The sequence below is a fragment of the Osmerus eperlanus genome, chromosome 26, assembly GCF_963692335.1.
Source record: "Osmerus eperlanus chromosome 26, fOsmEpe2.1, whole genome shotgun sequence".
NCBI lineage: Eukaryota > Metazoa > Chordata > Actinopteri > Osmeriformes > Osmeridae > Osmerus > Osmerus eperlanus.
The window spans coordinates 6,307,612-6,323,733 of NC_085043.1; the positions used below are offsets into that span (position 1 = coordinate 6,307,612).

At 50.7% G+C, this 16,122-nt stretch overlaps 1 protein-coding gene across 1 annotated transcript in view; it reads left to right on the forward strand.

Moving 5' to 3' along the window:
* Window positions 1-16,122, forward strand: part of ptprfa (protein tyrosine phosphatase receptor type Fa) — an 85,275-nt gene that overhangs the window by 15,461 nt on the left and 53,692 nt on the right. Inside the window, 1 exon segment of the mRNA XM_062452237.1 lies at window positions 4,959-5,103. Within this exon segment, the coding sequence (XP_062308221.1) occupies window positions 4,959-5,103 (145 nt within the window).

The window sequence follows — 16,122 nt, forward strand, 5'->3', positions numbered from 1 at the left end:
ATGCGTCGAGGTAAATCTCAAGGCTGCATCCGAAGGCTCTCCGCGTGGGTAATTATCTCCTAGTCTTGCTAATTAGCTGGACCCAGATCTTCTCTGTCTCCCAGGACTCAGAGGAGAGGTAATCCATTGAACGCTATCACCTCAAAGTACGCCGGCATCAGATAAATACAAGAATATCACCTTTGTTTTCCCCTTCGAAAACAATCGCGACATCGTAAACGACTGGGTGAAAGCAATGGCTGCGACCGACTTTCACTACTGTAGTGGGTCAGAGTCTAAATAGCTTCCTAACGTTTGTGTGTGAAATACCAGTAAAAAAAAAGAAATGCAAACTCAGCAATACAATTATTAACATAAAACCCAAACAAAAACACATAAGAATGACTTTAATGTTAATTTCCTCGCATCCCCGGAGTGATGCTGTACTATGGTAATGTAAATGGGATATGATTAAAACGATCAGGTGCATTAGAGCATACAAATCAAAGCCTTGGCTGTTGTTTGTTATTGTTAGGCCTTCTGGATTTTTCCCTCAGGCCATACAGTCTTGTTTGACGGGAAAACACACACTAATTTGGCTGGCATTATGCGGCTTTTAAATTTAGCATCGAGTGTGCCTGAACCGGAGATAACATTTCCAATGTTTTTGTTTTAGAAGAAGCTCAAATAAGGTTAAATACCATGACCGGAGCAGAACTAAAAAATGTCCATCTGTTTGACAAAATAGTGGTCCCAGACTTCTCTTTAGCTCTCTAATCCTGGGGTGAGTTCTCTTATGTCTCTTTACGTCTTCGGTAGTTTTCCCTCCGAGGCGCCGTGGCCGATGCGAATGTTGCCAAGTCTTCCTGATAATGCTCGCCGCACTCCCACTGGCCTGTCACAACAAATTAGCAGAGCCGCAGAGCAAGACGAGGGTTGGCAGGTGGGGGAAATGTGCTGAATGTGCCTCTTTAGGGGAGCTCTTAATCCTCGGTGTAACTTCCAGCCGCGCTGGAAGCCCCTGCGCGACTCCTCTCAAGGCCACTCGTGGCTCTGAGAGTGGGCGGAGGTGATGTGCTGTTCGGTTATGCGGCACATGGCAACGGAACACAGTGGAGTGTGGGGGGGGGGGGGGGAGGTTTTACATAAGCGTATGATTGGGTGTGCGTGCGTGTGCTGATTCTCGATAGCGTATGATTGGGTGTGCGTGCGTGTGCTGATTCTCGATGCTTCGCCGCTGTCCGGGCAGATTAGGCCCGCGAGTGGCGCTTCTCCGCTTAACAGACACGCCGGTTGGCCGGTGCCCGGAAAAGTAATGAAAACATTCCTGGGCCCCTGCTGGAGGTGCCATTCGACACAACGGACTGCTCCCCTCTCCCACGTGGTTTGGCGACCCGCCGGTCCTGCAATGGAGCCACCTCAGCCATAGTCAGGCGTCCAGACATTGGTTACAGACGCCATCCTCAGTTTCCCTCTCCTCCTCCTCCCTCATCATCAGATAGGTGTCTTCCTCCTCCGAGGGCCCTTTGCGCATATCCTACCACCGGGGAGACGAGCGAATAAATAAGGAGATAAGAGGCACAGGGAGGGGGGGGTTACCCCCTTCAGGAGGAGTCACGTCTTCTCAACCCTGCCGTCTGCCGGGAGAAGATATCACACTCTCCTCCCCACCCCCCCAACCGAAGAGCAGCGGGCTGTAAACGTGCTTGACTTTGCCCCCACCCCCTTCCCACCATGCAACTCTCCTTGGAGGGATGTCATTGAGACGAGGGGAGTGAGCAGGCGGGGGGGCCGCGTGCTCAGTCGGGGGGCGGTCGGTGTCACTGCTGGAAGGGGGTTGCTCTCTGACTACTGGAAGTGATTCTGTGCCGAGTTGAAACGTTGCGCCGGTGAGCCCTTTTTACAACCGCGTTTCTTGGTCGGGTCAGTGGAAGTCCATTGGAGATGATTCATTCGCAACTATTTTGGGGTGGAGCCATCTTCATTCTGTATATCCTGAATATAGCTGAATATATTGTACACCTAGTATGAATACGTTATTGAGAGATACCTATGCTGAAAGCAATTTTAGATGAATCATAAACGAAGCATTTTGCCCAAATAGTAAAAACAGATATTGAAAAGGGATTTATTCAGTTACACTCAAGAAATATCCAATTTGGGCTTGCTAGCATCTTGATGTAATGGCCTCTGCTGCATCACCAACCATTTGATTTAAGGAGCCTGGCTACACAACACACACCCACACCTATGATGAAGACCTATATAAAACATCATAACTCTCTCATTTTAATGGTAGACAAATCCAAAAGGCACTGTGTGAGATTAGAAAAATGCTTCCGAGACATGTATTATGTTCGACACAAAGCAATCAATTTGCTCAAGGGATTATGCAAGATTACACATCAAACTACCGACAGTAAAACAAGTCGTGGATGGATGTGCTCTCAAGTAGCTCTGTCTAAGCATGTAGAATTGTGGGCTATCATTTCCCTGAAAGCCTCTAATACACTTTGGTGTCTGACCGACGGAATGTTGTCTGAGATTACGCTCCAAACACCATATGATAGAACATATTCATCTGCTGTTCGGAAGATCACGCAGGTCAGACAGACTACGCAGCATCAGCAGGTGAAAATGGCCAGAAACCATCTCTTTGCAAATTGCAATAGTTTGAGAGAGAGAGAGAGAGAGAGAGGGTTATTTTAAGAGAGAGAGAGAGAGAGAGAGAGAGAGAGAGAGAGAGAGAGAGAGAGAGAGAGAGAGAGAGAGAGAGAGAGGGAATTGGTATTCTGGTGTTTTTCCGTCTATAGGCACGTCACTCATGCTTCCAACGACAAGAATCCCAATTCCAAATCACATCCTCCCATTCCATATTTAGGCTGCTGTTCAATGAGGGAGGGGGGGGTGAGAAACAGCCCAATGTATGTTTCATGAGTCGATGTGACTAGATGCCAGAAGTTGGGGAGTTCTTTTTTTATCGAATCAGTGAAGCGCGAGCCGTCTGATGTGAAAGCTCGCATGAAAGGGGTATTCGTTCTCCAAAGCTGCCTCAGCCTTCAGGTGTTCCTGCAGCGCCGCCATTTTTCTGGGACGGCGTCGGGGGGACTGTTGACGCCCTGAGATGCTTGAAACCCCAAAACTCCTTTGTCTTCCCCCTGCTTCCATCTCCCAGGCTTACATCATGACATGTTAGAATGCTTGGAAAACGGTTTGGCGACTTTTCAAACATTTGTTTGGTCTGTAATTGCTAGGGTTTGGGAGTCTCAACCATGGGGGAATTTCGATGTTGTTGAAATGAGGGTAATGCTGGGAAGCGCACACAGAAGGGAGTTTTTTTCATCGTCGTTATCAGGTTGAATGGGAGGTTGCTAGCTGTGAAATCACTTCAAAGGAAGGAGCACCTCCAATGGCAAATAGATGAACGTGTTGTGTTCTTAACAAATGTACCTGTATATACCACTGTATGTTTTCCAGAAGCTCAAAGACATTCTATTGAATAAGAGGTTGGTGGGTTTACAATCCCTAGCCGGTTCTGTTTGCATGACTAGCAAACATTCAGCCAACTCTCTCAGCAGAGCACGGTTTTTCCTCTGTTCGTTTGTGGCGGACAAAGGAAGGAAGGCACAATTCTCTCTGTCCACTGTCGTTAGTTTGTGCGCCGAGGCAGAAGGGAGTGCTGCGCAGCCAGGGGTGGAGATCGACGCGGCCCCTGGTCGCTAAGCGGCGTCCTGGTGGGGGGGGGGGGGGGGGTCAGAGTTGTGAGCATTGTGCTGCACAGCCCCCCTTCTGTTCCATAGACAAGTCTCTACTGTAACTTCCCGGGGAGAAATAGAAAGTGCGGGGGCCAGGAGTCACTTCCCATCGATACGAAGCCCATTAGAGGATCTGGACTTGGCTCAGCTCTGTGGAAAGTTTGGTCACGTAAGTGTGGTACCAACGTTCCACAGCAATATTAAAGACTTCCGGCCAAAAGTTTGGTGTTATTGCTGTGGAGTTTTTTTGGTTTACTATCAGCAGCCTGCGCAGCAAATACCCTCCCATGCGGTCTGACTACACACTGAAGACGGGCTAATTATTTTCGAAGAGACTCATCGGGGGTGATGCGTTCGCACTCTAGCCTCGGACTGGCTACAAACAAACACCTGTGTCAAAGTTGGCAGTGCAGCTACCATTGTAGTTGATGTTTGGCTGTGTCCAGGCAATGGCAGCGAAGGAGGAGTGACGCGAGCTTGTGTGGCTCGTGTCACCAAGAGACGCGGTGTCTTTTGTTATTCGATTGTTCATTTGTCAAAGGCAGGTGCTCTCTGTTGTTCGAAAATGACTAATTAGCATGGTTACATTTCTTTCGTCCAATGTGTTTATATCACAGATACAGCTCACACACACGTCAGTCTACAGATGTCAGTGTCTGTGGCATAATGATTAATTACATGGATTCTTCCTTCATAGCTCTCACACCCTGAGTCCTTTTACGAAAAGGTCAGGGAGACAATTTTATCAAAGACTGAACTGCTCTGTGTTTTTTTTTATATATATATATTTTTTTTTTACTGGATTGCAGCCTTCTGACAAGTTGCAACTTATTCGCACAGTTGGTACCAATCGTCAACATTTCAGGGTCACCTGAAAAAGCTTTTGGTTTGACCAAAGAGTCCTCGTTGTAGCATAGCGACGGTAAATCATGTGGGGTCAAAAAAGCCCAATGTCAATTGTCTTTGCGCCTGACTTGAACATCAGTGATGCTATAGCAACACAACGCTCAGAAGCTTTCAAATAAGGTGTTCCCAGTATTGTGGACCTGACGCAATTTGTAAGGTCACCAATTTCCTTTTTATATCCCTTTAGCCTGGTGGGAGGGGAGAAATCTCGGACCCAGTCGGTGAAATTGCTCGACCGTGTGACAATAACACCCTGTTTCATGTTTTCTTCTTCTTCTTCTCTGCTAGGTGTTACTCTATGATCGTGTGAGCTCTTAGCCAATCAGTGGGAGCCTTGGGAACCGAGGAGAGCGTGTCAGCAGTTGGACCATGGTGCCCGGCCACAGACGGACCTCTCCCCTCTCCAGGGGAGCCACGCTTCTCCTGGTTCTGGCCAGTCTGGTGCTGCTGGTCCACGCAGACAGTGAGTGACACAATCATTACGGCCGCCTACTGACTAACTGTGTAGCGCTCGGTTGTAGGATTGAGTGTATGTTTACTATTAATTCCCAGCCAGTCGACTAGAAAACCAGTAAATGTCCGGGATCGAAATGAAAGAGGACGTTTTCAAAATCAGGAAGTCGAAGAGACTCAAAATGTCATCCCTGCGTGAACTAAGCAACTGTTTGTTTGAATTATTGCCTCCCCGCCACGCAAACAGAAATTAATGGTCCGTGTTATTTCAGTCAGTCAGCAGTGCCGTTGGCTATCTGTGGGAAACAGACACTTCTCTCTCCTGCAGGGGAATATAGAGAAATATATTGGACTGCCGTTCGGTCGTGTGAAGGTGAAGAAGCACTGAAACATTCCGGACCCTTTCTTACGTGTCAGCAAACGTTGAGTTCACTTCTCCTTTGTGTTTTTCCTGAAGCCTGAACACTGTCATGGCCTCTCCCTGCTCCAAGGACAGTTGGTGGCTCGTCTCCCCTCAAACAACCTTCCCTCATACCTCCGGGTCAGGGTGTTGCCCTGTCCTCTCTGTGTGTTGTGTGTTCAATCCACGTGCACCCTCCCCCAAGAGACACACACACACCCACACACACACAAACACTCTCCACAGGCACTGAGGTATTGTGTGGCTTGGAATGTGAACTCTTTGTTGTCAAAACGGGTTAGGGTCAGCAACGTCAACAAGTAGCTCTGCTTATGCACGATCCACAACGGACTGTAGGACGGTGGTATGGTAAGGTAGAAACGAGAGTCCCATCAGGGAGTCTCGAGGAAGATGGGGGGGGGGGGGGGAGGTCAGGGCCGTGTTGCGTGGAGGCTGAACCCGTGAACCAGACGAGCTAATGCAATCACGGTGTTTGGGTTTCTCCCATGAGAGACGCATTTGAAGCCTGTACCCCATGCTCCCATTACTCAAAACCTGAAGGAGGGGAGGGGGGGGGGGTACTCTGTCTAATGAGCACAACATGCCTCACATTAAATTGGGGGGGGGGGGGGGGATCTTTAATGGAGGAAATTGGTTAGTCGGCGAATGGATTTCCTGGTTGCGTCTTGGAGGTAGACTGGCTTTGAGTGTTTTGAATACTGCCAGAGCCTTCATTTGGTGCTCATGGTAACTGCATATCAAGAAGTCGAAAAAAATACAAAAAGGAGTTGAGAGCCTTCGGGGAACATTTCTATCCGCGCGAGCAGAACCAGAAGACTTTAAAATAGCAGGGTATGTCAACCAATCAGATGTGCTCTTTCGCAAAAAAAGCTTTCTGACTGCCTGGCACCTTGGTTTGTCACGTTCGTTGTGATGCGCACAAGCAATGAAGTCATTAACCAGGTTAATGGCCTGTTGATGTGTCAAGTCTAGACCAAGAATAACCTCAATCCTGTTTGGCTCATCTTTTGCTCTCCAATCACTGAAACACAATAAAAAAAGAATATATATATATACATTGTAAATGGCTAGATAAGGATTGGAGGAGTTTTTTTTAAATACATTGGTCTAAAATCTCCAAGTAAACCAGAGGTAGTTGAACCCTATGAAGGGGGCAATGTACCTGATCAACACGTCACTTATCACCCCCAGCCGGTGTTATGGCAGCAATAAACACTTGGCTTGTGTTGTTCCCCAGATAGGAATGTGGAATACATCACAGGGTTGTCGAGAGACGTTTACTCTCTCCCTGTCAAAACAAGGAACATCTTTCACACTCTCTGTGCGCTGTCTTCTAATTGCAGCCTACGAACGGCCGTGTGCGTGTGTGTTTTGAGCGTGCACTCGGCGCTGTGTTCTCTCCAGCAGAGGTTGTGTGACTCCTCGAGGGAGCGCGTTCTTTAATCCGTTCCCACGGCGGGGATGTTTAGCCGGGGTCCGACGCCCGCTCGTCTCATCCGAGAGGGAAGGGCGAAAGACGGGTTAGAGCGTGCCCCCCCGCCCCCCCCCCCCCCCCCGGCCGGGCCAAACAGTCACCGTCTCCCTTTTCCTCTTTGTCAATATTTGTGGATCTGTTCCTTTTTCTCTCCTCCTCCTCCTCCTCATCCTCATCCTCCTCCTCCTCCTCCTCCTCCTCCTCCTCATCCTCATCCTCCTCCTCCTCCTCCTCCTCCTCATCCTCATCCTCATCCTCCTCCTCCTCCTCCTCCACGGCTTCCAGAGCACTGCCACAGCCGCGCCGCACATGGATCGTGTGTCTTTGTGCTCGGGCCTCCCCTGGGTCACATTCGCGTGATTATCCGCAAAGTTTTTTTCTCCTTTCTTTTTTCTTTCCTTTCTCCTTCTCCGTCTTCCTGGTCTCATCTCTTTGTTTTCCTCTCTTTGCCTTTCAAGTCGCTGTTCCACTTTTCCCCCCAGACTTGTGTGGGAGGCAATTTTGAGAGGAGCAGAAGAGAACGATTATTTATGATAACAAACATGGCTGCTGGGTTTGCCGACGCATTCAGCCCTGGAAACGGTTGTCCCGGCGATGTAGCATGTCACGCGATGACCGAGCATTCAGTCAAACGGCCGATGATACCTTTTTTCAGAATCCGTTTATCGCGCGTGACGGCTCCCTCCCTGGCCCCTTCACTGCAGCGCGACAGCTTAGAAGTCGCAGCTGCTCCTGACCCCTGCGAGTCGTACAGACGCACGGCTCCGTCAGGCCGCTCTCTCAGAGACGGATCCCACCCTTCTCCCACCGACCAGCTGTGCCCCGAGGCTTCCCGGAGCCTCCCTGGCAGGGAAAGGGACTGCCTCTCTTGTTATCTCGTAAGACTACAGGAAAGAAGGGATGTAGTGTTTTTGTAGGGGCGGCAATGGGCGGGGGGGGGGGGGGAGGGGGGGGGTACAAGGGCAGGCAGCCCCAGACATGTTTGGGGAGGAGGAGGAAGATGAGGAGAAGCTTCCATGGCGGCAGCGTGTGCCCCCCTCCCCCGGGGGAGATTCGCAGTGTCTCGGTTGATCCCAGGCGTAATTGACAGGAATGGGAATTGATTGGCCAATGGGAACGTACGCGGAGCCCGGCTCGGGCCCGAGCGGGCTAGCTCGAGGCTATGACGCTCTCTCGGGCCACCACGGCCGGGCCCGGGCCGGGACAGCCTCGTCTACTCTCCTACCCTTCCCTCCTTTTCTCCTTTCCAAGTCCCTCGGATGTTTGGATCCCACATTTGCATATCAAAGTTAAAGCCCCGTTAGAATATTCCGAATGCATAAACAGATATATTATGCATAGTAGTAAACCGCTCCATCCAACACTCCCTGGCAGTGATGGCACTAGGAGCTCTCCGAACAAACAGGAAGGGCAGGTTGCAGAACCAGGAGTCAATCACGAATTAAAGAGAGCGTTACCTTTTGATAAGCCTTCAATCCCACCTGTGTAGAGTCTACAGCAGAGTCTCCCCCCCCCCCGACAGGAGAATATATTTCTCCGTAGCCGAGAAATATACTGCGACTCGGCGGTGGCCGACGTCCAAAGACCAGCGACCGACCTGCTCCGTTCCGCAGTCTGGACTGCGTGTATCCAAGGCCTTTGCAGTACAAGGATGCTGGATACAGAGGAGAATCGTGTCCTCCCCCCCTCCCCCATCCCCCCCATCCCTCTACTCCCCCCCCCCCCACCACCACCTCTGACAGCTGCTCCCCCATCTCTCCTTGACTCTGGCTGTTGGCGGTCATGTATGTATCATCTCCCCTCTGACCCCTCCCCCCCACTCGCACCCCCCGCCACCGAAGGGACTCGCCGAGCTCCACGGCCGACAATTTATGCTGTCAGGCGAGGAACATCGGGGGGATCTGGCAGGTTTTTCACGTATTAGAAGGCAAGGTGAGGCGGGCTGAGAGGGGGGGGGGGGTTGTGCTTGTGCTGGAGAAGAAACGAAACGGCGAGAGAGGTTGCCCTCGTCTCTCCCCCCTGTCCTTCCCTGAAGCGCATTCTCCCCCCCCCCCTTCGTTGCACAGTATCCTGTCGCTCGCATGCGCGTTTCCAATCCAGACGCGCGCCAACACGCCAGGCGAGGCATCTTGCTATAGATTGAAAATCTGTTTACCCGCGGCCCCAGATGTATGTGTCGAGCAATTATTTACGACGCGTATACCGGAGGGTTCGACACCATCGAGCCATTCAACCGCTTCATGCTCACTTCATCGAATTCATGTCTCTTTAAATCCCTCGTATAATGTGTGTGAAATATGCGGATGACTTAGGTGGTACGGTTCAAAATAGGATAGTTGTCGTTTACAAGTTTACTTGATCTTCTTTTATTACTATCCATTGTCTTGGATGAAGGTGTCGCAAAAGTCGGCTATGGCACTTTTTCATTTGATGTGGAGTACAACATGTACAATGGGAAGTCGTGTTCTTCGAACACCACGGTATTGTGTACATTTCTTCATACACCGAGGTGGGGCCTTTCATCCCTACCGACGTGGAGATGATAATGTCCCTTTACGCGGGTAAACCTCCTCCTTTTACAGCGGGGCTCGTCTTTATTATTGAACGACTCCGTTTGAAAAGTCGCCTCTGTTCTCCGCCCGTTCCAGCCGATACGACGGGCGGCTTGACGGGGCGACGCTAATCTGTTTCGTTCTGGATGTGTCGTTTAGCGGGATACATCAAGGGTCGGCCGGTGTTTTACCTGGAGGGCTTGTGAGCGAGGAGCTCCGATTGTTTACGTGTCACCTTGACGGATCAGAGGGTGATTTGCATGGCTGCTCAAGCCCCGAATCTCCTCACCTAATGAGACTTTGTAACAGAGGAGATACTTTTTGTGCGTGGAAACTTTTGTCATTCGTCATTGTGAATTGCCTTTGAAAACACAGCTCCCCTGACCCGCCTCGCACAACATTTGACTAGCTGGCTGTCTGCCTAGACAACATTAAATTCAGGTTACTTGAGCCCCAAATGAGAAAAAGAGGCCTGTAGCACCAACGAATGGTGAGGAATCACAATGAGACAGGTTGGAAACTAAAAGAAGCCTTTCAGATGGGGGTTTAGGTGCTTTGGCCAGGGAGGAATGGCAATTGGTGATGTGCACACAAACACACTCATTTTATTGTGCACACACGCACACACATACTGCACACGCACGCACACACACATAATCCGGAGCTCTGGACATTTTAGGCATTCTGAAAATAGCTTGTGCAATTCCTGACCCTAAATTACAAAAGCTTTTATAGTGCGATGAGGCAATCTCCTAGGACTTTGAGTCAATGTAAATGCAACGGTCAATACATCAATGTTGCGTCTCTACCGGACTGTAACCTATTTGTAAACCTTAGAACCCCGAACAAGCTGTTAATGGGCTACCCTGTCAAACCAGAAGCCATTCCCTACCTGCCAAGCACTTACAGCTGGGTTAAATAGCGGTTGTGTGAATGCAGCATTTCTGCAGGGGTGAAGGGTTAAATGTCAAGTACAGCAAGCATGCGGGAAAGGCTCCTCGAAAATGATGACTTGGATCACTACAGAGATCAAGCCTCGTTCAAACAGCTAAACACACACAGGAATGGCAGGTGACACCCATAAGCGAGAGAGGAGGCAATTGTCAGTGGGTATTGTTTGTCCATACGGTGCTTTGCAATCGCTTTGCGGTGATTATGTCGTCTCCCAATGGCCTATAGAAATGGGTTCTTTGTTGGTGCACTGTTCACCCATCTGCACCTTGGCAAAACAGCCCAAGAGTCTTTTATTATCTTCCCGAGTCGACTGGGCTGTTCATTGTTCTAGTTATGGTGATAATCCTGCCGTGATTGCCTCCGCCTCTCTTTGGATGTTTTTTATAGCAAGGAGCAGTAAAATCCAATTCTGCGAATCCTGATAAATATCTCGAAAAGAACAAGGGCTTCATTATCTGACGCTCTCCAGACGAGTTCGTAATCATTCACATGCAAACCCCTCACACCTTTGTTGGCAGTTCAGGTAGGAACCATAGACTGCTACTGGATTTCATAACTAACAATTGCTCTAGACATCCAGACCAGCGTTTCACAAAAACTCGTTTGCCATCCAGCAACATTGATAAGGCCGTAATATCTATTTATTGTCATGTGGAGAGGAGAGTCTGTTTGAATGGATGGGCAATTGTTAGCCCTGATGGCAATGTGTTCAACAATCCTGCCTTTCTGCTGCGGTTTCAGAGAGGTCCATTACTTTAATGCACTTCACAATGGGAAAGGAAAGGCCTGGGTAATTTCAAGTGGGCTTTATCTCAGTCAGACTTCTCCTCTACTGAATAATTCAGCCAGCCATGAGAGAGAGAGAGTGTTGTTCGGAAACTTCCAGAAGATCGAACCTCGCTAGCGCTGCCTCCACCATGGGCCCATCCCATCCCACTCACGTATCACAGCACCCTGGAAGGCGCACAGTGGAGCTCTCCACCCAGCTCTGAGAGCTGGGGTAGAAACCCTTCTGGTGGCCGCGTGGAAGAGATACCTTCTCACATGACCAGGCCCACCAGCCCTGGACATCAAAAGGACATTTTGGGGGGGTTCTTCCAGGTTTATTTGGATTTTTGAAGTGTCGGCCATCCCTGGTTGGTGTTGGCGGACTGCAGGACTGTGTTGTTCACGGTAGACGGGACAGCTGCTCCTCTAACACCCTCCCCTCGGGCAGCAGACGGTTGAAGGGCACTGGCTCCTCTTTTATAATGCCATCATTTATGGGAGTAATCGAATGAAGAAAACACACTGCTCTCTGCCCGCTAAACAACCCATGAAGACAGGAGCTCATAACACACACAATTCATTCCAGCAATTATTCACTAGCTGGGGGAGGGGGGGGGGTGGGGTTGAAGAAAAAATGAAGGCCAGTGAGGACTGCGGTTTTGTTTCCTGGTAGAACGCCCCAAACCTCGCCCCAAAGTAGGTAGCACGTGCAGTGCCCCGTTTCAAAATGGCACCCAATGACCCCTTTAAAAAACAAAGACCCAATCAAATGGGATGGGGAAAGAGAGAGAAAGAAACCGTGCTTGTTATATTTGTGTGGTTATTAATACAAAAAAAGCCATTTTGTTTTATTTGTGGAAATGGCAACTCGAATGGTTTCGAGTCATGTCATCTTTAGTTTCAAGGAAATTGCTTTCCACTCGCTAGACTAATATACCATAACCCTTAAATTATATGAAACCAATTCCAAACAAATTAATTAAAATGTAATTGAATTTTAAGCAAGAGAAATGTTTAAAATGTGCGTTTAATTGTCGCCTACATTGCAGATATAATTACAGACTGCCTGTATTCCTTGATGCAGTCATATTTCACCCGGTTCCACAAACCTATGCATACGAAGTGTAACCCTAAGTGGTCAATCCATTATTAATGAGCACCAACGAGTCTGACATCAGCGCATGTATCGATTTCTTACTCCAGATGGACTCTTAATAGTGTTCTCGTCCAGAGAAGGGCCCAGCAAGTGCCAGTTTCTCCGTCGCTGTCCTGTCGGCTCAACTTTCCCGCCGACTCACTCGGGGTTGCAGGGAGAAGCGGTGAACAGGACTGTGCGAGGGCGGACCGAGCGTTTGGTGTGGCGCACAGCGAGCCCGGCTGCTGGGTCTCTCGGGTGGCAGTGTTATTTTTGGTGCAAGGGGGCCTGTCTGGCGACGAACAGGAGGCGGCTTACAGGCGGTTCTGGAGCTAATAGCTCCAGATGTTTTCAGAGCCTCACAGCTGCACTCTCGAACTCCCAGCAGCCCCTAGACTGTCTGCTTGTCCCCCCACCCCCTCCCTCCCCCCACCCCCTCCCTCCCACTCCCACCCTCCCGCCACCGTCACACTCCCCTCAGACGACTGGATTGTCTGTCCCTGCATCGACCGACGCGGAGCCCGTCCTCTCGTCATCTCGGCTGGATGGAAAGATGGTCGTCTAAACGAGGTCTGACGCCTGTGACGTTCGCTGCTGTCGGCGAGGGAGCGTGTGCGTGCGTGTGCGCTCGCGTCTGTGTGGCATCTGCAGTGCGCCTTCCCGTCCCCGACATTATGCGAAGACGGGCTCTGCTCCGAATCCCCCTGCTTTCTGCTCCGAATCCCCCTGCTTTCTGCTCCGAATCCCCCTGCTTTCTGCTCCGAATCCCCCTGCTTTCTGCTCCGAATCCCCCCTGCTCTCTGCAAACCGTTCAGCCATTCGGCGTGAGGGAGGGCGCATAACACGGCAGATCAGATCCAAACACGGGCCAAAACCGAGACAACTTCGAGAAACTGTCGTCCTCAATAAACCAACGTGTTGCCACGGTGATTGGTTTGCATGCTGACTTTGCTCCCAGTGGGGTTTTCGACAGGGTGCCAGTTCCGAGGGGGGTTTGGGGGGGTCAGACCCCCCCTAATTAAGACTTGGACCCCCCTCAAAAGAGGTCAAAACAACAGGTCGGGGGGGGGGGGGTCGATACACGCCCTGGAGAAGAAGTTGACCCCCCTGCCCTCTGGTTGTTGAATCCCACTGGGCCTAAAGGATATTATTGATGTGTGTGGAAAGCAGATCCCGAATGAACCTCTGTGCGTGTGTTTACTCCTTAGAGAGTGCGTGAGTACTTTGCCTTTTGTTTTTGCATGCGTGCATCGAAAAGGTGTGCCAGGGGCTCCTAGGAAACGAAACAGAGCTGTAGGGAAGCTTCCGGAGCTGAGCGACCCTCGACCGAGCGCCGTCCCGGACCCTTCCTAGGGGCCCGTCCCCGAAGGAGAGCTAAACACAATGTTTCCTCGGCTCATTTGGTTTTATGGCCCGGCCTGCTGAAGACAGCGAGGCACCTGATCTCAAAGACTAATAACAGGTTTCCCCAGAGACAAACACCGGCCAGCCAGCAGGGTGCCTGCAACCGTCTGCCTAGCTTCCGGACTTTACTCCCCACAGTGTTCAAAGGGTCAACGGATTTATCTTCCGGGAGCTGCCTGCATATCTGCCCAGAGGGGCGGGGTCGTCTCCAAGCGTGTCAGGCAGTCATTTGGGCAGCTTTGTGGAGATCCATTAGCCGTGTTGTTGTTGACGTGTCAGGGATCCCCCTACTCTCCCTCGTATCCCTTCCGTCGCTCTAGACCTTTCCGTCTGCTTCGTGTCGAGGCTGACACACGGGGGTATGTTGCCTTCTAATCTAGAAGTTGATTGGGATTTCAATGGGCTAGTCTGGCCTCTAATCTGTTTGCAAGATTAGAACGATGCCAGTTTTCCCTTGCCTTTTGTTCAGGTCAGGCAGTATGAATTTGAGACAATACACGTTCAAATTTCAGCAACATTAAACGCCCAATATGTTTTTTTTTTATATAGATTATTGGTCTTTTACTGAGAAGGTGAAGCGTGTTTAAGTAATCCCCAGTTTACATCTATTTATGATTAAATGATGGCCATAAATTAAGTATGTATTCCTTCGGAGACCCCTCACCATCTGCATATATTCCCTGCTCGCAAATTCAAACTCAAGCCCGCTTGAGTAGCTGCACGGCCCGTGCCGTGTATCCTCTGTGAAATACACGGTAGATGGTTCTCTCTCCTCTCTTCTCTCTCTCTCTCTCTCTCTCTCTCTCTCTCTCTCTCTCTCTCTCTCTCTCTCTCTCTCTCTCTCTCTCTCTCTCTCTCTCTCTCTTCTCTTCTCTCTCTCTCTCTCTCTCTCTCTCAAACGCCTGTCCTTGAATGATGTGTATATGAGGTCAAACGGTCTCCTTGCTGCCTTTCAACGAAGAAAAAAAGAAGCGCTGTGTCGTCGCTACAGGGTCACGCGTGAACGCGTGAGAATTCACAGCTGTCCGTCAAGTGGCGAGCGGCGGCCGGAAGGAAGTTGAGCGTGCTTCACATTTAGAATGTCACGCCCCGACGGGCTTGGGGGTCAGGGGTCAGCCAACTGCCACCGAGGGAAATAAATAGCGAAATAACGCCGTGCTTTCGCGGCCCCCCTCCCTGCACGTGGGCCAGCCTGCGTCACGGTGACGTTCGTCCTGCGCCCGCCTTCGTACCCGGGGCGCCACGTCCTCCCGAACCTGCTCCTCCTGCTCCTCCCCCCCCCCCGACCTCCCTTACTTCTTGTCCTAGTCAGCCATGTTGAAAAATGACGCAACATAGTGCCAGCTGAATATCGATCTGCCCTCTCTCGCTCCACTCCCTCCCTCCCCTCCCCATAGATTGCAGGTGTTTTCTCCCCGGCGAGGCACGAGGACGAGACTGCGAGCGCGGAGTCGTCCCCGACACCCTCTGCCTCCTTGCCCCCCTGCCACGTCCGCAGACTCAGTCCCCGGTGTGGATATCGAACCCTGCCCGTGGTGCAGAGGGGGTCGGGGTCAACATCTCCAGTCAGCTTCTAAAAGCGCTTTGAGAGAGAGAGAGAGAGAGAGAGAGGGAGGACTCATCCCGAACACGGGCGAGTTCCCCTATAGATCATGACCGCCGAGGAATAATAATAGTCTGGGCTGGGGCAGGCTGAAAGCTGGTTGGCTCATGTCACTGGTTGTCTGGCCAGTGTGAGATTGTCTCTCATCATATAGGTGCCACAGGCTAATTGGTATTCTGCTGGTCTGTGTGCTAGCGCGAAACTTAGCACTCCATAGGGACCCCGCTCTTTGTAAAGTGTGCTCTGCGGATCCTATTAGATGCCACCTATAAAACAGTTGTCTAGGACCGTGCAGTAGTGAAGTTGTGTGTTTCGGCTTCACTGTCTAAGACAGTAGTTTGGTTCTGGGGTTGTTGCTGAGTCAAATACTACTTTTTGCCGTGTTTGTAGGCACGGTTAAAGCAGCAGTTTATGGTTTTGGCAGTGAATTGCGTTCAACGGGGGGGGGAAAAAAGGGATATTGAGTGCGTGAATGTGTGTGTGGTGCCTGTATGTGGGTGTCTGTGGGTGGCCCATCACAGTATACTTTTTGGGTATTGTGGAGGACAGCCACCGACCACAAAACCACATGAGATAAAGGCAGGCTGGGACTTGCCCTGGCGTATCGGCAAGACAGCCATGACATCACTACAGCACGGAGAGGCAAAGCGCTGTTAAGTCCCCCCCCCCCCCCCCCCCCCCCCTTAGAGTTACAGCGGCGAGACCCAGGCGTCCGTTT